At 39.0% G+C, this 24859-nt stretch overlaps 1 protein-coding gene across 1 annotated transcript; it reads left to right on the top strand.

The window, feature by feature from the left end:
• The first annotated feature begins 22668 nt into the window (after nt 1-22668).
• On the top strand, nt 22669-23610 carry LOC149244872 (CEN-like protein 1). Its single transcript, XM_089436352.1, has 4 exons — nt 22669-22881; nt 22999-23042; nt 23136-23173; nt 23291-23610. Exons 1-4 carry the CDS (start codon nt 22669-22671, stop codon nt 23608-23610), a joined length of 615 nt encoding a protein of 204 aa, XP_089292478.1.
• The last annotated feature ends 1249 nt before the right edge of the window (nt 23611-24859 follow it).

Raw genomic sequence — 24859 nt, 5'->3', positions numbered from 1 at the left:
CTATTTTTCATAAAGGAAAACGAAAGTGGTTTTAGTTTATTTGTTTCTAAGGTAGCTACCAGCCTTAGTGGGACTAGCAGCTCTGCATAGACACTAGATTTCCCAATAACAAAATGGCGACTCCACTGGGGAGCGAATATATTGTTTGTTTATCTACATTTGTTTACTTTATAAACTTACAGACGGAGCCTGAAGTCAAGCCAGCTAGCCTTCGAACTGCATTTGCTATGCAAGTGCAAAGTAGATCAATGTTGCTTCAGTCTATCTCTGGGTTTTGTTTATGAACTGAACAATCAATTTACAAGCTCTCTAATTGCCCTTGTGGTGGCTCTAGTAACCTCCTTAGATCTACCCCTGTGATTGATTTACTGATTACTACTTGCTTGGCCTAAATCCCTGAACTGAGCTACAAATTGTGACCCAAAACTCAACTGAAGTCTCGTCCCTAGACCATCGCACTGTCTCTTCTTTGGATTCTAGATGCATCGCACTTCCTGAGTGTAGTAGGTGCACTGCATCTCTTTTTCCCTGCGTTATAGGTGCGTTCATCAGACAAGCCTCTTCTGCTCTTAGATTTTGGTTTCTGTGTTCACTCTTTTCAACTCTATTCAGGAGTTTTGTTGTCTGTAGTCAGTACACCTCTGTTGAAACCCCCTTCCTTGCCATTATTTCACCTCCATTGAATTTTAAATATTTTTATGTATTTTGAGCCATTTTCAGTTCTCTTTTACAAAGAAGTAGCGTAATTGAACTGTCGTTTCTTGATTTGAAAGTGTCGCAAGTGTCGTTTTCAGTCATAGAAGAGAATCCGTTTGTTCTTGATAGTCGATTACACTGTTACTCTTGTATTTGATTTGAATTAGTAGTTTTTCAAGTGTCAAAAGCAAGTTTTCAATACCAAATTGAAAAGTGTCGTCATTGCCTTCATTTTGTCTTGAAAAGAAACTTGTTAGTAATGTCGCTTTGAAAAATAATTCAGATTTGCGCTTAGCTTTCTTTTTATCATTCACACATTAAGAAGGCTGAAAACAAATACACGCATGTGCATTTGCATTTAGACTGTTTGTTGGTTTGATTTAGGACAGTGCATATAGTGTGTGCTCTCTGCTCTATGTTGAAATAATATCATCTCTCTTTCCTTAGTAGCTAGGATTTTCATTGCAAAAAGAAGATTAAACTATTGTTTATCATATTAGATTGCATTTTAGGAATTGTACATCTACATCACATGGTGAACCTGAAAGGAAAATTTCTTAAGAAAGATCAACTGTAAAATAAATTTAATGAATCTAAAAACGCTTTGGAACCTAACGCACAACATTTAGAAGTCTAGGCTAGAGACGTATTTCGGTGTCGTAAATCCTGGTAACTCTTGTTTTCATTGATGGTTGGTTGATTCCTCCACTTTGAGATGATAAGTGCCAGTATGGACTTGTGATCCCACGTACCGTCGAGTATATATTGGGAGACCACAATAAGCTTTATCCTTTATCCATAGGAAGTCGTGTCTATCGCCCTATCGATCGTAATGCACTGAACACAACATTCGGGAAGATTGACTACCATACCGTAAAAAGTATTCTGCAATTTTGCGATTGGTTTGGTAATCCCTCTGTCTAGATTTCCAAAGCAGTCTCTTTCATTCCTTTTCAGACTCCTTAAAGTAAAAGGTCCATCTGATCACTTTTCACTTTAGGCTCATTAAAAATCAAAGGCGACTAGAGTCATCTTTTGCTTTTTCTTGACTCTTAAAAATTGAAAAAACAAGTTGTGTCAAAGTGTCTAAAATTTATTTTAATCAGAATAAATATCACCTTTCATACATTGGTCTTAGGTTGATAAAAATGGAGTCCACCAACCAAGGAGTTCACCTTGGGGGAAATCCTAGTACTTTCTCCTCTTGGGGAGATGTTGGTGCACCCCATATGTCAACATTGTCGCTTCCAGGATTGATAATCGGCTTGCCCGTATGGCTCTTCTCAACCTCTGTCATTCAGAACACCATGATTCCTGAACAATCAAGTCACCAACTAAACGATACCAGAGTTACCCCCCAACCTTCTACTTCATCCAATTCTTACTCTCCTCCTTCCTCTTTGCTTGACGAAGCTCGTAAAGCCAAAAATCAAGTAACTGAGAAGAAGAAGGATAAGAAGAAGAAATAGAAGAAGAATAAGGAGCCAAAGGCGAAAGGGGCAACCAAGCATCATCTAGCGAAAATCCACACACTGCACCGTCCAGGCCTAAATCGTCATGTGTCATTTGCAAAGGAGACCACTATCATCGAGATTGTCCTTGAATCCCTTGGATCTTAAGGGATTGGTCTCCTCGTTTGCACAATCCGGTGTCATCAACCTCTGATGATCACGTTGAAAATACACCGTCGACTAGTGAAAGTGAAGCCCCTGGACAAAAAGGAAAATGTAAATTTCCTTGTAAACTGTGTGAAGGCGATCACGCCGTCCACCGTTGTCCCTTCTTAGACGAGGCTAAAAGGGTTTTGGACGACCATCCGATTTCATCGTAACGACTTCCTCCTGGATATAAGAAACTCTTGCCGAGTCCGTCACTAGTTGAAAATCCGGCTGACATGCCATTATGGTTGGCCGAAGCATCTATCATTGAAGATAAACAATCTGAATCCACACCAGATGAAAGTCAAAAGGTCGAGGTGGTAGTTGACCCGGTCTTGCCTTTGGAGGATCCATCTTCAGATGATACAGTCACCGGAGAGAACAAAAATGACACCATCGAAATTCTCTTCTAAGCACAGACTCCGATGAACATGGGGGCAGTCTACCCATTCCTTTACCGTAGGAAGGAAGTCCGTCAGAGTCATATCTGGCCATCTATTCAGTCCCACCTCCAAGCAACCTAGTTGTTTCCTTTGATTGAAATCTACTAGGCACACACCGCTTACCTGCTAGTGTACCATTTCGAATCATTGCTCAAATATACAGAATGGTCATGGCCGATACCATCATAGATGAAGGGGCTTCTGTGAGTATCCTTTCCTCGACTGCTTGGAAAGTGCTTGGTTCGCCATCGATTTCACCTGAAATGAGAAATCTAATAGGCTTTGACAAAGGAACCAGTCGACCGTTAGGGATCCTTCCCAGTGTGACGATAACATTGAGAAGTAAAACTGTTCACATGAACGTAATGGTAGGCCAAGGACACCTGGATTATAATCTACTCCTTGGACATGACTATATTTATTGCATGGGAGCCATTGTCTCCTCACTCTTTAGAGTAATGTGTTTCCGCATGAAGGAAGAGTGGTCAAGCTCATAGACCAGCTTTCATTCCCCGGTTCACACATAGTAAATAGTCATATACCATCCCTGAATGGTCTTTTCACACAAGGAATGTCTCATCAATCCCCGGTCTGTCCTCCTGATGAGAGAAAGTGATTCGAGGGATATGACTGAAACCCAGGGGGCATGCACCCTGGCCTGTTTCGACAGGAAAACCTTGGGTATAGGGTAGGTTTCCGCAAAGGATATATGACTGGTTGACACACCCGTCCATTTAGGAAAATGGGGTTAGACCAAAATAAGATACCTCTGTTAACGTAGGCCTTTCCTGATAAAACAGATGTTTTGTCTGCAAATTGAGAGGTAACCTGGAAACTCTACTTCACTATACCTGGGGGCATGCAAACCTTTTGGCATGCAAGCTAAGAGCGAACATTTATTTTTTAAAATTTGTAGGTCCTCTAACCCTTTAAACTCATAGGATTGGTCATTTCCTAACTTGCATAAAGGAAGGATGTGGGGCAAAGCTTTGAAAAAATGTTGTTTTTTATATGAGACATCCTTATTATACGACTGGATCGAGCAGTTTTAATGTGGAATTCAAGCTCGTTAAAAAATAAACATAAGCAATGAGCAAATTCCCCCCCAGAGTTTAAGCTCATTAAAAAATGAACCAATTTCTAGTAAATAACCATCATGAATATATTATCATCAGCCTTCGAAGCCTTGGTCGTGTTCTCATCATCACCTCCACTCTGTATTGGCCGATCATTCACCTCCATTTGATTTTTTACCCTTTTCGAGGAACAACTATGAAGAGTGATCTTGTTAGTCATCCTTGTGACACTGCCGTGATCAGAAAATTCCAAACCTTACCTGGAATTAGCTGCTACCCAAATTTATCACTCATTCCTCAAAGAACGAGTCTCCTTTAAGCTCATTCCAACTGACTCGTAAAATATGAAAAGATTGCTACGAAATTAGCCTCTCCAGCTCGTTAAAGTGATCGGAAGTGCTAACCCTCCTTTATATTTTAATCTTTTTGGACTTGAGGGATTATTACACAAAAATATCGAGCGCTTGTTTTATTCTGCTCATTAAAAGTACCGAAAATTCATCCCTTTTGTATTATTTTATACTTTTTCGAACTTAAGGGATTATATGAAGAAAAAGGATTGTTGGAGTTTTCTTTACGTCCCTTTCAGACTCTGTAAAATTGAAAAGAACTGAGTTATCTTTGTCGTCAAACTCATTAAAACTGAAAAGCAACAAACTTGTCCATACAGGCAAGAACGAGTTTCACTATCGCTAGGCTCGTTAAAACATAGCGATGGGTTTGCCCGAAGGGCAAATTATAGAACAAGCATATGTTATCCTCCTCAAGCTTGACAAAAGTAAAGAGGTACTGGTTAGCAATGACTGGGGAAAAATTGGGAAGAAAACTTGAAGAAACTTTATTGGTAGCAAGTCGCTCTTGAACATGACACTTTCACTCCGCATCCGAGTCGGGTTGGGTTGTTCCGTTCACTGGTCATATCACCATTGGTCCATCACACCATCCATATTTGGGGTTAACTCTTCCAATCCATCATGTCAGTGTTACCGGTATGTTCAAGAGAAGTCGCTCAGAGAATTCACCTGTGTCTCATCCATTGCAATACATTTACACTCCATTCTTTCATGACCGCCACCCTGAACCTTATATCATCAGATCATTTTCACCTTCATTCAAATCATTTTCTCCGTTCCGTGTCATAGATGTGGGATGCACTAAGGCCCTCCTATGATGGATCACTTCTTGTCGACATCAGTTCATTATCCAGGAAGTCGATCTAGGAACAACCCTTTCAGTACTTTGAAGCTTGCATGCCTCAATGGAAAGTTTCTCACTTCCGGCGACAGGTTTACATCAATGGCCTTCGACCGAAAGATTTTGCGTGGTGTTTGACGCCAAGGACCTTATTTACACCACATGAATTGTACTGTAGCACCTTGAGGGTCATCATCATTATCGGTGATTCCTCTCGTGCCTGTTAACAACTTACATCATTGGCTGGTAATCAGGCGATGTCTTTCCATGTTCAACTCCAGAACATCTCTCACATGGATCGACTTGTACTTTGAGTGAAGATCGAATGAGATTGAAGACCCTAGATCTAGTTTCATCCATTCGGGCTGTGATATATATTCCGGAAAATAAAGACATCAAATGTACATCATTATTGCACAGATAATCATCCAATCTAAGGGATGATGGCCCTACCAGAATCATCATTCTGCACATAGACGATTGTCTGTCTTATGTACATGAAAATGGATTTATAAAGCTGAGCATGGGAATGCCCACCTCAGCTAGATCATGAAAATATTATGAAGATAATGTATTGTATTGTATCTTATTACAGGTCAACTTCCAGCTCGAAAAAACTTCGGATCCTCATGATAAAGCATTTCACCCGACATCAAAAGATTAACGACCTCATGCTTTAGGGGGAAACTGTTATAGACATTTTTGGGCAACGCAACCCCAATCAAACATGTCCATAAACCAAGGGCTCCTAAGTCCCTAAAAGTGTTGTTCCATCCCCTAAAAGAACAAGGTCAGCTGATTACATCATCTCCCAGAAGTTCTCCATGAAAAACTACTCAGAACTGGTCAAAACTAGACCATCTCACCTGCTCCATGGTCAAAGTGCGATGCATCCCACCTAATGCACACGGGAAGTGCAATGCATATTGAAAAGCCCTTCTATAGGGTGCGATGGATGAGAATATACAAGTGGTGGAGATAGTTTGCGAGGTGGATGATCATGGAATCTTCCAGAAACTTCTCCTGTGACTCTTGCCTCTCAGAATTGCCCAAGGATGAGTAAGAGATCAATGAGATCTCCAAGTGGAATCAAGAACTGTCAGAGAGAGGACACTAATCAAAAACCCAGAGCTGACTCACACCTCTGAAAATATATATATATATATATATATATATATATATATATATATATATATATATATATATATATATATATATATATATATATATATATATATATATATATATATATATATATATATATATATATATATATATATATATATATCATCCCAGATATCCAAAGGTTAGAGGCTAGAATTTTGTATCTTGTAAGGAAGTGCTACTGGTTTCTTGGTGCAACATCATAGTGTTGGGTGATCTAAGCTTTTCATGAGGTGAAGAAGGGCTTTCTTGCTGAGAGGATGATGCTGGGTTAGAAAAATTGGTTGTAATCCTCTTTACTATTCTTGATTATTAATAAAGCTATTCAAGTTTTCCTCCACATTCTTGTATGATTGATGATATATGCATTTGTGTGGTCAATATATATCTGGTCCTATATTGTTTATGATAATAGATCTATGTTCTTGGATAGTATTATGCTGCTTTGATTCTACAGGTGCTCTTTGAAGCTGGGTAGACAAGGAAGCGAGTGGCAAAGATCTATCAGAAGGGAGAGGAATCAAGCAAGGAACCAAGCGCAAGACAGAGGTTAGTCTCCTTTATTCCCCTCTTATCTATTTTTCATAAAGGAAAACGAAAGTGGTTTTAGTTTGTTTGTTTTTAAGGTAGCTAGTAGCCTTAGTGGGACTAGCAGCTCTGGATATACACTAGATTTCCCGATAACAAAAACTTGGAGGAGAGCGAACCACACAAATAACCTACTACCATTTTCATGCCTCGAGAATCTTAACCTACCAACACCCTTGGATATTAATAAACATTACCATGTAGAAGATAAGAGTGCCAAACAGTACTAAGACTATGATATAAACAACACACCAAATATATAATTCCTTTTGCAGAGAAACCACATACAAACAACCTCTAAAGAAAACCATTCTAAACTAGCCCATAGCCCTTCCATTATCCCGACTACGACATACATGTCACAGACACAAAGGTGCATTATAAAAGAAGCTACCCCATAACGATTTCCATGTAGTTAGACAGTGTAGATGGAGCCTGTGAGAAGCAACTCCTACTTGAGCTCTCCAATGCTATGTAGAAACACCTCCACCACAAAAATAACTAGCTATAACAACTAAGGAGAGAAATGTTTTCCAACAAATTCTCTTCCCACCAAAACACGTCTTGAAATGCCTCTTACCTCGTGCACTCTTTCCCTTCATCATCTATGTGGCTCAAGCCTTAAATGCTCGTCATTCTCACATGTTGAGACTGATTGATGGCCACCTCGTGGCCTTATCTCTCAATGCTTCATTCATCATCTGAATCCCAAGGTGGATAGCTTGGCCTGATCTCAACCCTATTAGGGAGTTAATATTAATATATTAATATTAACATATTATAATATAAATATTAGTAGATTTAATAACTTTGGATTAATAATTTGAGGAAAGGTTTGTATCTCGATGGATTTGATCCCTCTTGGCATATGATAGATCCGAAGTTAAATGGATCTAGGCTCATTTCATAAATCTATATTATCTATTTTAAATATATTAAACAATACTTACATTCCATATAAAACTCGTAGGCACACATGAATGTGAACAATCATGAATGATAGAGAGGTGAATTGTGTTTCTTATTAACATATATGTACATTTACAATACATTGGTGTGACGATTGGATTCATATCCCAATGTCTATTGGAATCCCTTTGTCCGTTTAGCTCCCACTCCTTAACCCTTGACAGATTAGGTATCAAACATTCCCCCCTTTAATCTGAACTAGTATGTACAAGCCCAAGAAGAGAGTTGTAATACAAAATGTGCAAAAATGAATGGGAGCACTAGGTTGAATGTGCTCTCTGAAATGTTGGCATTGTAGGTTTTAACCCCATACAGAAATTACCTGCATACGAATTGTAAAACACATAAAATAAACAATGCGAGAGCATAACACATAAAACACATATACATAGATATTTTCCCCTGGATTCCAAAACTAGGAATACCAGCTTGACTTTTCATTATGTTCCTTTCAATGTTACAATACATATTTATACATGTCGAAGCATCCAATACCATAGGTCAAAAACCATCCCGTCCAAAACCATGGACGAAAAACCATCGCGTCCAAAAACATGTGCGAAAATCATGCACAAACCCATAGGTAGGTCCCCCAACCTAACATAGGGTCTGAAACCAAAATTTTCCAGGGCCCTGTCCCAAACCCCATAAAGTGGGGTTAAGGGTACACCTCAAACTCCCAATAAACCCCCCTTAACCCCCAGGTGACTATGTGGGCTAGTCATGGAAAGAATATAACACAACCCAACAATCTCCCACTTGTTGTTTTCTTTCCACAAGGGGCCACAAGAGAGCTTAGTCATTTTTCAGCCCTAAAATTCCCATTGTCTCTCTACACCAAGAGAACTTCTCAGAGCTCCCAGTTTTTGTCAATGCATTTGTAGTATTCTTCAAAGTGTCCTCCTTTACCAGCAACACCTTTTTTTCCTCTATCATATCCCTCACAAAGTGACACTGAACATCAGAGTGCTTTGTCTTTGAATGATATGCGGGGTTCTTTGCCAATAAAATGCACTTTGGCTATCATAGTCTATCCTTATAGCTCCTTGTACTAACCCCATACTTGAACAAAATCTCTTCAACCAAACTACTTCCTTGCTTACATGAGTGGCTGCCATGTATTCTGCCTCTGTAGTTGATAGTGCCACTACAAATTGTTTCTTACTCATCAAAATGATTGCACCTCCAAATAGGTTAAACACATACCAACTTGTAGATCTTCTTTGATCCAGATCTCTAACCCAGTCTACATCAACAAAGCCACGAATATCCAACATTTTTTCCAATCCTGGTCTTCCTTGGTAGCACAAACCATAATTACTAGTGGCACGCAAATACCTGAAAACCCGCTTCACTGTTGTCCAGTGCTCCTTCCCTTGTTTTGACATAAACTTTCTCAATACTCCCACTGCATGTGAAATTTCTGGTTTAGTACAAACCATTACATACATAAGGCTACTCACTACACTTCCATATGGAACATGGGACATGTCCTCTTCCTCTTATTGTGTCTTGGGACACTGTTCAATAGATAACCTCACACCTACAGGAATAGGAACCTTCACCGGTTTACTATTCTGCATATTAAACCTCTGTAGTATTGACTCGACATACTTCCTCTGGTTTTATCAAAGCTTCCTCTTTGCTTGATCTCTTTTAATTTCCATGCCCAAAATATAGTTTGCAGCACCAAGATCTTTCATGTCGAATTTGGAGGACAATTGGGTCTTCAAATCCTGGATAATTTATAACGAGCAACATATCATCCACATACAAGACTAGATAAATAACAATGTCACCAATCAATTTAAAATACACACAATGATCTATTTTGCTTCTGGTGAAGCCTAGTCCCCATATAAATGTATCAAATTTCTAATACCACATCCTTGGTGACTATTTTAACCCATACAGAGACTTCCTTAACTTGCATACTAGTTCTTTCTTACCCTTCACTACAAAGCCTTAAGGTTGCTTCATGTAGATTTCCTCTTCCAAATCCTCGTGAAGAAATGTTATCTTCACACCCATCTATTCTACCTAAAAACCAAAAGCAGCAGCAACAAATAAAAGTAATCTTATAGAAGTTACCTTGGCAATAGGAGAAAAAATATGACCAAAATCAATTCCCGGCACCTTGGAATAACCTTTTGATACCAACCGAGCTTTGTATTTATCCATATTTCCTTTTTCATTTGTCTTCTTCTTGAACACCCATTTGCTACCAATGGGTTTCCTTCCAGTCGGCAACTCCACCAGATCCTAAGCCTCATTTTTGTGCAAAGATGCCATTTCATCAACCATGGCCTCTTTCGAGAGTTTTCCATCCTCTGAATCTACTGCTTCTTTCACAGTTTTGGGATCATCATCAGTAATAGATAAAGAAAAATTTGAATAGAAAGGAGATGGACTATACCTTTCTCGTTGCCTTCCTTCTTGAACTGATCTTCTCACACTCGGAATTTGTGGCTCTTCATCTTCTGATTCCTCCTATACTATAGAGTCTGATTCTTCCTCCTTTAGCTCAACTCTATCTTCTCAGGTTCCTTTGGTTGAACTTCATGTTTAATGACATCTTTCAGCTCTCTGAACACCACATCTCAACTGTACACAAACTTCCTTGTTACTGGGTTCCAAAGCTTATAACCCTTTAAACCATCCTTATACCTAATAAAGATGCACTTTTCAGATTTACTATCCATCTTGATTCGTTTCTCCTTTGGAACATGTACATGTTCCAAAGGAGAAACGAATCAAGCTGGATAGTAAATCTGAAAAGTGCATCACATCTAAATACCCTCAGATGTGAAAGAGAGGGTTTCTTACTAGTCCATACCTCTTATGGAGCCTTATCCTCCAACGCTGATGAAGGTGACCTATTGACCAGGTAACATGCAGTATCCATTGCCTCTGCCCAGACTTCCTGTTCTAACTCGGCACCACTATGCATGCTTCTTGCCCTTTTCATCAATGTCTTGTTCATTCTTTCTGCAACTCCATTTTTCTGAGGTGTATATGGAGTAGTATTCCGCCGTGCTATACCACACTTCTTACAGAATTCATCAAATTCCTTGTTGCAAAACTCTCCACCATTATCTGTCCTCAACACCTTTATCTTCTTCTCTATTTGATTTTCCATGAGAGCCTTAAATTCTTTAAACCTCTCAAAGACTTCAGATTTCTTCTTAAGGAAATATATCCATGTATTCCTTGCAAAGTCATCTATAAATGGCACATAGTACACAAAATTATCCAGTGATGCAACCTTCACAGGTCCAAACACATCACTTTGCGCAAGCTCTAATATCTGTTTCGTCGTCTTACTACCAGAGGGGAAAGTCACCCAATTCTTCTTCCCATATACACAATTTTCACAGAAATCAAAATCCAAAGAGATATTACTCATACCTTCTACGATACCTTTACCATGAAGTATTCGAAGGCCCTTCTCTCCAATATGTCCAATCCTTTGATGCCACAACATGGTCTTCCCTCCAAAGACCACTAGATTTTTTGCTCCACTTTCAGGAACCATAGAACTATTGCACCCATCAATAATAGTGCTACCTTGCAGCTTGTATAGAGTTCCAATCTGAACTCCCCACATCAATACCAGTGCTCCCGGACCATCTTGCAGGTATATTTCTCGAACACTATTTTTACACCTGCATCATCTAGCTTGCTTATAGAAATAAGCTTTCTGGCCAATGCAGGAATATGCAGAACACCCGGAAGTGTTCTAACCCCTCCACCTTGTAATTTCAACTTTACTTTTCCGCAACCAACGATTCTAGCCTTCCTATCATCCCCCAAGAAGACATCACCACCATCATATTTCTCGTACTTGCAGAACCAATCTCTATGGGAAGTGAAGTGAAAGGATGCACCTGAGTCAATCAACCATGCCTCATGATCTACATGTGTACTTGAAGAAGCCAAGTACACATCCCCACCTTCATTTGAGATGTTTTTCACCTTTGCAGAGGAGCATCATCAGATCCCTTTCCTTTATCAGGAGCTTTAGATTTACATTCTCTTTTGTAGTGCCCTTCCTTTCCGCATTTCCAACACACCACCTTTATAGGTTTTCCTCAAAATTTGGATCTCCCTCTATATTTATATATCCCACTCGATGAATTATTTTTGTTTCTGTTCTGGGACTGTCCTCGTAAAGACAAGGCATCACCATTCTAGCTCTCCATATTTTTCTGTCTCATCTCCTCTGTTAACAGGGATGAGACTATTTCATCAAACTGCAAGGAAGTTGCATTGCTACCTATTGCAATAACCAGACTATCCCATGAATCTGGTAGAGAACACAACAAACTGATGCACTTATCTTCATCTAAAATTTTAATATCAACAGATGCAAATTGACTTACCACAATATTAAATGCGTTAAGATGCTCTGTCACCAAGTCTCCATCTTTCATCCTCAAGTTATACAGCTTCTTCCACAGGAACATTTTATTCACCAGAGACTTAGATTGGTACAAAGTCCCTAGCTTGTCCCACAAATCCTTCACCGTAGATTCCCCTAATACATTGAGCAATACTGAATCTGAGACACACAATCGTATTGTGCTCTTTGCCTTCTGATCCAACTTCTTCCATTCTTCATCGGATAACCCCGTTGGTTTAGTACCCGGATGTACCACGATCCACTAATCTTTATCCACCAACAGATCCTCCATCTTGAGTTTCCACCACTCAAAACTCTGACCATTGAATTTCTCGATCTCTATCTTTCCACTGCTCGTCATCTTCTTTCAACAACAAAATCAATCTCGCAGATCTCCCACTGAATAGGGTCTACCACAGGCCTGAGCGAAACCCCTTAGCAACAAAGGCGTCCCCTTGAAGTGAAAAAATCTCTGATACCAAATGTAGGTTTTAACCCCATACAGAAATTACCTACATACGAATTCTAAAACACATAAAATAAACAATGTGAGATCATAACACATAAAACACATATACACAGAGATTTTCTACTGGATCCCAAAACTGGGACTACCAGCTTGATTTTTCATAATGTTCCTTTCATATTTATACATGCCAAAGCATCCAATACCATGGACCGAAAACCATCACGTTCAAAACCATGGACCGAAAACCATTGCGTCTAAAAACATGTGCGAAAATCATGCACAAAACCATAGGTGGGTTTGCCCAACCTAACATAGGGTCCAAAACCAAAATTTTTGGGGCACTACCCTGGACCCCATAAAGTGGGGTTACAAGTACACCTCAAACCCCTTGTAACCCCCCTGTAACCCTGAGTAACTACGTGGGTTATTCATGGAAAGAATATAACACAACCCAACAGGCATAAGGTGGGGTTTAAGGATGACCACCAACACTGGAATCCTTAATACAATTCCTAGAACTCTTCCAAAACTTGCAAGAACTTCAAGTATTTTGCTAGAGGAAGTGCTCCTAATGATTTGAAGAGGGAGACATTTAACCTATAAAAGGGAGGTCTGCAACCTCAGTAAAAAGGGAGAACCTCAATATGAAAGGGGGGGTCTCAACCTTTGGTGGTTTAAGGATGACCACCAATTCTAGAATGCTTAATGCAATCCTTGGAACTCTTCCAAAACTGGAAATAAGTTGAAGTATTCTTCTCGATGAAGTGTCCCCAATTATTTGAAGAGGGAGAAGCTCAAAGTGAAAAGGGACATTACAACGGTGCATAGATGCTTTAAGGGTGACCACCAATTGAAGGCATGCTTTGTCTCTCACTACGACTCTGATTCATATGGCATGTTGTCGCTCAAGCTCACTTGATGTGGTTTTGAAGAATATAGATGAAAATCATTGCCCGCACTGTCATATATAAGGTGAGAAGATGGAGAAAACTCAACTAGAAGACCTTTTAATATTCTAGAAGAGATTCTCACTTGTGACTAAAATACCTTCTTTGTTTTTGAAGTCTATTGCCAAGAAGCGATCCATCCAAGATGAATCTTTGTTCTTGCAGGATGTTTATTTTTGAAGCATTTGTTTGAAGAATGAGTATGATGACCACAATTCCTACACGGGTGAAGATCATAACAATGATATTTCACATGGCCAACGTTGTCACAATGTTGGCATTTCACAATATGTTGTTGTAAATGAGGAGGAATAGAAGGCTATGAGCAGTCTTGAAGAAATCCAACACTTTGAAATTAGTTTGGCTTGGAATAGTCTGGAATATAAAATGACACATACTTGTCATATCCAAGACCATTTTTGTGCTTGTTTTTGACAAGATATTCGCAAGGTCTAATGATGGACATCGGAAGTGCAGAGTGAGATTCTACATTTTTATGCACATTTTCTCATGAAATGGGTATTACATCTACAATTTATTATTTTTGATGGGTGTCTGTCTCAATATTATAAAAAAAATAGGTTCAGAATGATAACTATGCTTATGTAACTCATCTTGCAGTAGCTCCCATTCAAGTTGCAAAAAAACAATTTTATCTTGTGCATTTTGAAGAGAGGTTTGAATATTTGTGATAGTGTCTTTGCTAACTTTAACTATGCTTTCAATAGTAGACATTATTAGAGTTATTAATAACTCTAACAAAGGGTCAATTTGATCCATTTTGGTAACCCTGTGCTTCAACAATAAATGAGTCACAAAATAACCAGGAAGATAAATACTCATTGGCTATGTCTTAAAGAAAATATCATCACTTAAGGATGTAGGCTCTTCAAATGTGCCTCCATACATCATATGGCCATCAAAACTATATATACTCTAACATACCACATGACTCAATTCACAAAATAATTATGCACCATGCTCCATATATTGAAACTTCAATGCACTTTATGGGATATATTATTGACTTTTATAGAAAAAATAGCAAGCGCCACTCACAATTTGAGTTATTTATATATCAATATGATGCATTGACATGTCATCGTTCAGCCTCAACTAATGCATATGAACAACAAGAACCAGAAATGACAGTTGTAGCATCAACTCAATACTAATAATGAAATGACTCTCTTAAATGATGCACATATATAAGCCAACTCAACATTGCAATTTATAAGGGTTTTAGAGTATAAGTTCACCAATCCGCTGATATGACTACCAACTAAATAAAGATGACTCACTACTCAATGCACATACTAGAAAACATACACTTCTTGTGGTAGCGATATGAAACGTGCCCGGTCGGTTTTCCTTCAGTATAAGATGAGAAATTCCATTAAAAATTAGCACAATCCCTAACCTTAGTCGAGGTGCCGAAATGAGGTCCCTATTCTCAAATCCAACGGTTAGTGTTTAAAATGTTAAACAACAAACAAAATATGACAATGAACTATTGAAGGTGTTGGAAGAAGAACTCAACTTTTGAGTGCTTGGACTGAGTCTACCTCTTTGTAGGTGATAGATGAGCTTGGAGCACACTAAAATGGATGCAATATTAGTTTAGTTTAGTGTAACTCCTACTTAGCTTATGAATATTATAACTTGCAACATAGGGGTGTAGGTATCAAAATAACCAAGGGTAAGGGTGTTGCGGAACATGGTAAGAAGTGGAAGGTGTTAGAGATGACAATTGAAAGGAGAAATATGCAGTTGAGGCTGATGGGGCCAAGGCTTGAGGGAAAGGGCAGAGAGGTCGAGGCCTTGAGCAAGAGTAGAGGTAAGTCATCTATGCAAACTGAAGGGATGTATCATTGTGGGAAGCCAACCAACTGTGGTATGCCTCGAAACATTGAGGAGCATAAAGATGAGTTGTGAGAGGAAGGGTGTAAAGGGAGGTGTGGAAGTGAGGTGAAGAGTCACCTATGTGGGGAGGTATCGAAGCTGAGTGTGGTATGCCAAGGGATCAAAACATAGTCAATCGATATGTCTTTATTGCTCAAACTTCCACCTCAATTAACCATGAGTTATACTTCCTAAGCTCATGCGACTGATTTTCCTTATCGCACATCCACGTCAACAGTCATCTCATTGTTCCGCTCGATCTTGTCTTAGGTATGTTCACCGAGGTCCCACTTCCTTTTCACTCGATGGAGTTGAACCCCTGGTGTAACGCCCATGAGTTGCGGGCAACAGAACGAGGTTCCGTGAAGGCAACGAGCCAAGGGAGTAGCAGTGCAATGGAGGAAAACGCGAAAATAACCAAGTGTTGGGTCATTTGGTTTATAGGCCGATGTTTGGTCCAGTGGGCTAATGGGTGGGTGAAGCCAACCAAGCAAACGAGAATGGCAGTTGAGGAGTTGGGTTGGCTGAGGGGCGAGCCGACGTGTTTGAGTGTTAAAACATTGGACTGAACGGGAGGTTGGCTAGGTGAGCCAATGTGATCTTCCATGACAGTGAACGAGTATAAGTTGGTGGCATTGGAGAGTCATCCAACCATCAACCAACGAGCATCACAAGTCTTCAAGTAAGGCAAAGGTGAAGTGCAAAGTGGAGGTTTAAAGTCTAAGGCGTGGTGCAGGTGAACACAGGTCGAAGCACCTAAGCCGAAACAAGAAGTACGAACCAAGGTGCATCTCAATGAGTCGGGGTGCGGGTGGACGCACACACACATGGGTTGCTGAACGAGCCAAGGGCACAGTAGGGTGTTCATTCAAGAAGTCGTTTAAGGGCACGACAGGGTGTATGGGCGAACGATGAGTCGGGTGAAGTCACGGTAGGGCGTCCAACTGAATGGTTGGTTGAAATGCTTGGCAAGGGCATGGTAGGGCGTTCTTTCAAGAAATTGTTCGAGGGCGCGACAAGGCATCCAGGTGAACGACAAGTCAAGTGAGGGTGCAATAGGGAATCTGGTCGAATGTTGGGCAAAAGCACGATAGGGCATCTCGCCGAACGATAGGTCAAATGAAGGGTGTGGTAGGGCATTCGGGTGAACGACATGTTTGGGCAGAAACGTGCGATGGTGAATGAAGGGCAAGTTGGTGAAATGCACTCAGGTCAAACAAAATGATGAATCATGCGACGGTTGAAGGTGTTGGTGAATAGGTGAGCCGTGCACGAGGCGAACGAGCTGAATGACACTTCAGATGACTTTTCCCAAGGTTGGGCAAGGCTGCATGATAGGTGCAGGAAGTGAATTTGTATATATGTAAAGGTGAAATTTGGGGTTTCCCTTGGATGTAAGCTTATATGTAATTCTGAATATTAACATTATTGATATGGGGAGACTCATAATTGCAGGGAGTTGCCCCTCACATGATAATCCACTGTGCACTTGAATGGCAATAATGTTAATATGATAAATGGTATATGAATGTTTCCACTGTGTTTTAAAGATGAACATGCTTAGCTCTTGAAAAATAAACTATCGAAAGTAGTAGTCCACAATCGTTAGGATTGTTAAAAAGAAAAGGTTCGGTGGTGCCACACCTTCTATAATGCGGTTGGAAGAGTACCACCAGTGTAGGGGTGTGAAAAGTGGTATAAGAGCCCTCCTCATTCTACAGAACTATGGTGACACGGGTGATTCAGTGGAATCGTATTTGCAGAAAGAATTGATCCCACTATCACTCTGTGACAAGTGGTATCAAAGCTTGGAGACGAGAAGTTAATCCCAGTACACTTCGTGACACGTGGTTTCTGAAGTTCTGCGGAATTTGTTGATTCAGAGGTGCAGGATTTGTAGGGAAGCTGGTCCCACTGCTCTTCGTGACAAGTTGGTATCAAGACTTGTGAAAAGTGATTCAAGGTTGTAAAGAAAGCAGATAACAGAGATGGTGGAAGGACCTATGGTAGGTGAATCTAGCCACAATGTAGAAGAAGCTTTCCATTACAAGGTATTGGAACAAATGAGGGAATGGAGTTCTAAATGAGCTTCGATGAAAGTCGAGAACATGTAGATGCAAAAATGCTATGCGAAGATAAAGGAAGAACTTGAAGAACTTAAAGACCAATACGACAATCCAATAAAGAAGGAAATTCATGGTAAGAAGGTCATTGTAATAGAGCAAGATGAGCTCGACTACATTGACAAACTTGGGAACTACTACTGAGACAATCAAGCAGATGTTCGAAGGCTTAGTTCGATGGAAGAAGTTAATGGGCACTTTGTTGGTGCACTTGAGCAGAATGCGATGAAGGACAAGAGTGAGGGAATTCAAGCCAAACAAGGATCGAATTGCTTAGATGATCCAAACAAGGAGGTGAAATACCTTAAGAAAGAAGTCAGGTTGAAGCATAAGTCGATAGACTCTTCTAAGGTTGAATTGTTGAAAAAGGTTGCTGATGTAAGGTGCATGATCAAACCGAAAGAGGATGGTAATTCCTTGAAGTTTAGTTTTGTACAGGTGATTATGTATGGAAAGATATTTGCATCTTTGGTAGACATAGGAGCTACTCATAGTTTCCTTAGAAAGAAAGTAGCAAAGTCTTTTGGAAAGAAAGCTAAGATGAAAAGAGAGTGGAGTGCTTTCAAAGCAGTCAAATCTACCATGAAAGCTGTTTATTAGTGTGATGGAGAACACTCAGGAGAGAGTGGACTTGTGGTTTGGAAAGTTTGACTTGAGGATCATGGACTTGGATGATCATTCTATGGTGCTAGGGCAAGATTTTTTGAGGCTTGCACAAGCCATACCGATGGTGGACTCGGACATTCTCTTGATCACAGCTGAAGGGAGAACCATGTTGGTTTCGATGAATAGAAGGAGTTGCTTGGGGTATAGACCAAGGATGGCTTCTATGACTTTGTATCCCAAACATCCGAATGTGAAGCATGAGGATGTGGAGCAATGAGGACTTGGGAGTATGAATCAAACAATGAAGGAAGAGAAGTTAGTCGACTTCATTACAAGAGTGAAGAAGAAAGAAGGAAGTGGGAGATCAATCTCATGAATCCTAAAGCACTTGTGAGAGACATCTTCTACCAGAGACCTTCATGATGTAGTTGCAGATGAAGAAAGTCCGAATACTTTTTTAGTGGCAATGGTTGGCGAGGATTATGCAGGTAGAGATCCGGCTGGCATAGTGGAATTTTGTAGGTATGCTATGGGCATATATGACTTTCAGTTGACAAAAGACAAGCTTGGGAAGCTTGGGTGTACATGTGAAGAGGTTGAGGCTATGCACAGATACTTGAGGATACAATACTAATCTGATACATGGGTTGATGAGAGTGAGGGAGGAAACTTCATGGCCCTCCTTTCTTGATAGACAACCTTGGAGATGGGTTGGTGCAGGGACCTTGGTTGGAAGGGGTTGCACCACCTTGACAAGGGTCCTTGGAGGAGGCTTCTTTATGATAACAAGTGGATGATGCCAGAATGAATGTGACTGCGTGGCAGCACATTGACATTAGCATCATGGACAACATGTTGCAGATGGGATGGAGACACCATGGACCTGAGCATGGGTTTTGAGAAGATTCGTGATTGAGTTTGAGATTGTGACAGGATGTTCAAGAAACAACCAAGGTGGCATGGAGAAGGTACATTCTCGTGGGTTGAGTGTTATGGTTGTGTAGCTACCCAATCAGTTCGATGACATGGGGGCATGCAGTGCACTAGGTTTGTGTTAGATAGATGTCTTGGTTTCAACTGAGATGTTGTGTTGACTCGAGTATTATGCAGAGGAGCTCACATGATGGAACGAAACATGATGGAGACTGTCATATTATATATATTACAAGGATTTTTGTAATATATAGAGTGGTTGAAGTTATGGATCAAGAATGGAGCACATACTAATGGATTATTTGATATTGGTATGGACATCTTGGTGACGGATGGTTGTTCGGGTGGAAAGGGATTTTTGAGGATGACAATGATTTCAAGTGGGGGAGAATGTATCGCCATGAGATGTAAGCAACACGACGAGGGTGCGCAAAGGTGACGAGCCAAGCGAGCAGCAATGCGATGGAGGAAAACACAAAAATAACGAAGTGTTGGGTCATTTGGTTTATAGGCCAATGTGCAGTGTGAGTGGGCCGACGGGCGGGCAAAGCCAACCAAGCGAACGGGCATGATGGTTGAGGAGTTAGGTCGGTCGAGGGGTGATTCGAAGGGTTTGACTGTTAAAACATTGGGCTGAACAGGAGGTTGGTTGGGCAAGTTGATGTGACCTTCCATGACGGTGAGTGGGTATAACTTGGTGGCATTGGAGAGTCATCCAACCATCAACCAACGAGGAGGACAAGTCTTCAAGTAAGGAAAAGGTGAAGTGTGAAGTGAAGGTTTGAAGTCTAAGGCATGGTGCAGGTGGACACGGGCTGAAGCACCTACATTGGAACAAGAAGTGCAAGCCAAGGTGCATCTAAATGAGTAAGGGCGCAGGTGGATGCATAGGTACATGGGTTCCTAAACAAGATGAGGGCGTGGTAGGGAATTCGTTCGAGAAGTCGTTTGAGGACGCAGCATGGCGTTCCGGTGAACAATGAGTTAGGCAAAGGCACAGAAAGGCATCGAGCTAAAAGGTCAGTTAAAACATCGAGCGAGGTTGCGGTACAACATTCGTTTGAGAAATCGTTCAAGGGCGCGGCATGACATCCAGGTCAATGACGAGTCGGGCGAGGGTGTGGTAGGGTGTCTGGTCAAATGTTAGGCGAAGGCGCAGTAGGGCATCTAGCTAAACGATGGGTTAAACAGAGGGTGCGGCAGGGCGTTCGGGTGAATGACATGTTTGGGCAGAAATGTGCAATGATGAGCAGTGAACGAAGGGAAAGTTGGTGAAATGTGCCCCGGTCAGATGAAATAAAGAATCATGCGATGGTTGAAGGTGTTAGCGAATGAGCGAGCTGTACACGAGGCGCATGAGCTGAACGAAAGTTTAGGTGACTTTGCCCAAGGTTGGGTAAGGCTGCACGACATGCGTAGGAAGTGAATTTGTATAAGTGTAAAGGTGAAATCTGGTGTTTCCCTTAGATGTAAGCTTATATGTAATTATGAATATTAACATTATTGATACAAGCAAACTCATAATTGGAGGGAGTTGCCCCTCCGATGATAATCTCTTATGCACTTGAATGGTAATTATGTTAATATGATAAATGTTATATGAATGTTTCCGTTGTGTTTTAAAGATGAATATACTTAGCTCTTGAAAAATAAACTAAGTATCGAAAGTAGGTGTAGTCCATGATCGTTAGTATTGTTAAAAAAGAAATGGGTCGGTGGTGTAATGCGGTTGGAAGAGTATCGCTAGTGTAAGGGCGTGACATTGGGTGTGCAACTCAAGTCTGACACCATATTATGAGGGCCGAGGTAGTGGTACGCTCAGGGGTAGATGGAGATATGCACGGAGGATAGAGGACAAAGTATAAATCATTTCCTTTTTTAAAAATTTATTTACAAAATTGCATGCAAGAGAGATGAGCACTAATCAAGGAGAAGGAGAATCAACACATGTGAGGAAATGTGAGGGATGATAGAGTTGGGAGGGAATTTCATGGTAGAAAACCTAAAGCATAAATGATAAGGAAGAAGACTATACAATTAGGGGTTGAGAAACCCACGAAGAAGGCCACACATCATGGCTCTCATAGCATGTTAGGCACACATGAATGTGAACAGTCATGAATGATAGAAGAGTGACTTACTCTTCTTATTAACATAGATGTATATTATGAATCCAACGTCACATGGACTCACTTTGACCCTTCAGCTCCTACACCTTAATCCTTAATGGATTAGGTGTCCTTAATGGATTACGACTTAACCAAAAGGGCGTAGAGGAGAATTTACCATGTGACCTCCCAATTGGAGAGGTACTTAACAACTTGGAGCTAATTGTTTATTTAAATGGATATTTATTTTTTTGTTATTTTGTTTGCGTTAATGTAACAGTTAACATTTTGACTAAGTAAAATTATAAAAAAATAAAATTGAATTAAATTTTAAAAATAAAATTAAATAAAAATATTAATATAATGTAATGTACACTAAACATTTTAAATTGAGTTAAAAAAAAGTTAAAAAAAAATAAAAATAACCGTATAAAAATAAAATAATAAAAAAAAATGCCTCATTATATTGACTCATGGTATTAAGAACTAATGGAATTGAACCGTGGTATTCATGTAGAATGTAACCATATATAATGACCGAAAGTACTAGTATTTGAAAACATTTCTGGGTAGGTGGAGAAATATATCTATCAGAAAATTTCAAGGTGGCGCCAGGAATATGATCCAACACACACAAAGGAATTTGCTTCCAAGTAAGTATTCTATTTACCTTTGATAATATTAGATTAGTGTTAATAACATCTTTAACATTTTAATTTTATCAGGAAATTAAGACTTTTCAGCCTATTCCATGTTTATTGATTTTTATTATCATAATTTTAAAAATATTTGACCATAGATATTTTCCGTATTTTAATTATTTTTTAGTTTTCAAAACCCTGACTGAACCTGTAATACTCTGCTGAATTCTTCCTCTATTTGAAAAGAAACCCCATACGGATGTCCACAGTCGATCTCGCACCGTATGTAATGGCCAATACCCCAGTAGCCTTGAGAACTTTAGACCACATGTATATAGAGATAATTACAAATATGGCCCAAGTGAGGTTCGATCTTTTTCCTCTCCCATAACAGTCAAGCCTTAACACCCACCCTTACCTTTTGGTTTGACTAGCTCGACGAGGGGTAGTCAAGCAAGAAATTACTAACGGGCTTTGGTTGAGCCTTAAAGGCACCTCTGGTTAGCCCATCTCATCAATACTTTTGTTAAATACGAATTTAGGCCATAATGAGCTCATGGTAGAGCATGTTTTGTGTGCATTAGAAGAAAATACAAGGTGTATGGATAGGACACAAGAAAAAGCAAATAAAATTCGGTGAAAAAGCAACACACTTGGAAATTGAACACTCGGGATCTTAACGCGGCAGTATTGGTAACCTAAACTTTGTCTTCGTGATTGGTGATCTTCCAGTTCCAGTTGGACAAACGATGGAGAACATGAAGCGAAAGCTAGAGGAATCCTGTGTAATTGAATGCATCGTCGACCCTTTCGATCCCCTTTTGGAGTTTACTTTGTGCTACAAGAATAAGCAAATAAAATTCGGTGAAAAAGCTGTAACACACTTGGAAATTGAAGAGAGACCTATCAGTATTAAACACAAGACTTATGAAAATTTCAGGGATCTTAACTCGGCAGTATTGGTAACCTAAACTTTGTTTCTGTTTCAATCCATATGTTGCACAATGATATTCAAATAATTATCTATATTTTGTCCAATTGAATCAATTAATAACTTGTTAATAAATTCACATTAACAGGTAATGACCGATCGTAACTGTCCTGGTGGAGAATATGTACAGTGGTATGCTATAATCCTCCACTCAACTTCTCCTTCATTATTTTGCACTTATCATCATTTCACAATAAAAGTATTAATCGTTATGTTGCTTTGCAGGTTAACCATGGTGAAAATAAATATGGATGCCGAAGAAGGTATGATATGTTTTGTTTTATTTGTATTTGTTTCACCTCAACATTTACATTCAAAGATTGAATCCCCCGGTAATGTAATGTTAACATACGTATGGTTTCGCTGTCTTGCAATATTAGTAATTTTAGAGGAGGAGATCTATTCGTATGAACCTCCGAGGACTCAAGCAGACACGCTAGTTGTCACCATATTCGACACCTCTATCGAGTCCAGACAGTCCGTCCTTGATTTGAAATCGAAGAAGAAGCGGGAAGACTTCCGTACAAGACGTTTTGGGGCTGACCATAAACTTGGACGCCCAGTTGCCGTCACGCTTTTCTATATGAACAATGGAGAAAATCGGGTACCACGTTATAAACGGCACAAGGACAGAAAGATGGCAGATAAAAAATATGGTCATCTGGTGCCTTTATTAGGCACATCTATAGACTCTGACTGATATGTTATTTAAAGATATAATGCTTTTGAACTTTAGTGAATATTTTCCATGTTATTGTTATATGGATATTCCTAGGTCGAACAATTTTTTTTTGGATGATGTTTTGAAGTGATTTGTTTCAATAAAAATTGAATAGTACAGTTGAATTATATTTTAACGGGGATTAGTTGAATTACAGTGATTCCTTTTTATTTATCTGATATGCCTATGTTTTTTTCATGCTATTATTTATGAAATTAGTTGTGTTGTGAAAAATCCATGTCTATTTTTTCTTGAAAGGAATTATATTTTAATTTAATAATAAAAAATTGTTGGGAAAAATGCACCATAGGTGTTTTTAGTTGACTCCATCTCATTTTTGTGATATGCCTATGTTTTCTCCATACTATTATCCATGAAACTGAATTGTAACCTAATCTACTAATTTTATTTTTTAGTAGCAACAATTTTTGTTTGTGTTGTGTGATTTCTTTCACATTTTGATGAATTTAAAAAAAAAATGAAATGTTTTTACTTATTTGTTTTTTTAAATTTTATATATTTAAAAACATATTTTAAATAATATTGAATTACAATTTTACTAACCAAAAACTATTGATTCAAATTTGTTATACATAATCTTTAAAAATAAATAATAACAACATCATACCATGGATACCAATAATACTTTGATCAAATCTCAAGCCAAGATCAAGATTCTAGTACAAAAATATAATCTATACTGCCATAGAAATCTGAAAGAAACTGTACTACCATTAGGAATTGTTATGTTAAATAATGACATGCAACAGAAAATTACTTCAATATGAGTCTTGTCCATCACCAAGAAGAAGAAATAATAAATTTATTTTATTTAAAGTATAGCTTATGTAACTCTATTATAAATGTTATGTTGATAAGTTGCTTAACTTAGGAAAAATATTTCAAATAAAATAAAGTAGTATAAATTTAGATTTATTGCTTATACTAGTTTATTGCTGAAATGAAATGATTGTTATCACAACCCTTGAATCTTTAATTTTATAGTTGGATGAAATTTGAGATGAAAATATATTTAATCTTACTAAAGCTTCTAAATCTTTAAAATGTAATCTGAAATTAAAAAAAAAAACATATTATAATATAATTCTACTAATTAGATAAAAAATATGCTCAAATATATTATTAAATAACACAATATTAAGCCATTATCTTCTTCATAAATCTCATTATAGTTGTATATTTGCATTGTGCTATACCATGTACATAC

Source organism: Pinus tabuliformis, chromosome 7, assembly GCF_031772625.1.
Source record: "Pinus tabuliformis cultivar Carrire ecotype Pingquan chromosome 7, CPIR1, whole genome shotgun sequence".
Classification (NCBI taxonomy): domain Eukaryota; kingdom Viridiplantae; phylum Streptophyta; class Pinopsida; order Pinales; family Pinaceae; genus Pinus; species Pinus tabuliformis.
This window is presented reverse-complemented; position numbering and strand designations above follow the sequence as displayed.

What these genes read in the sequence shown, in the direction of transcription:
- LOC149244872 (XM_089436352.1), top strand. Translation starts at nt 22,669, where the DNA reads ATGGAGAACATGAAGCGAAAGCTAGAGGAATCCTGTGTAATTGAATGC. An exon ending in ATCTTAACTCGGCAGTATTG is followed by an intron (nt 22,882 to 22,998) that starts GTAACCTAAACT and finishes TCACATTAACAG; the next exon opens with GTAATGACCGATCGTAACTG. An exon ending in AAATATGGATGCCGAAGAAG is followed by an intron (nt 23,174 to 23,290) that starts GTATGATATGTT and finishes TTGCAATATTAG; the next exon opens with TAATTTTAGAGGAGGAGATC.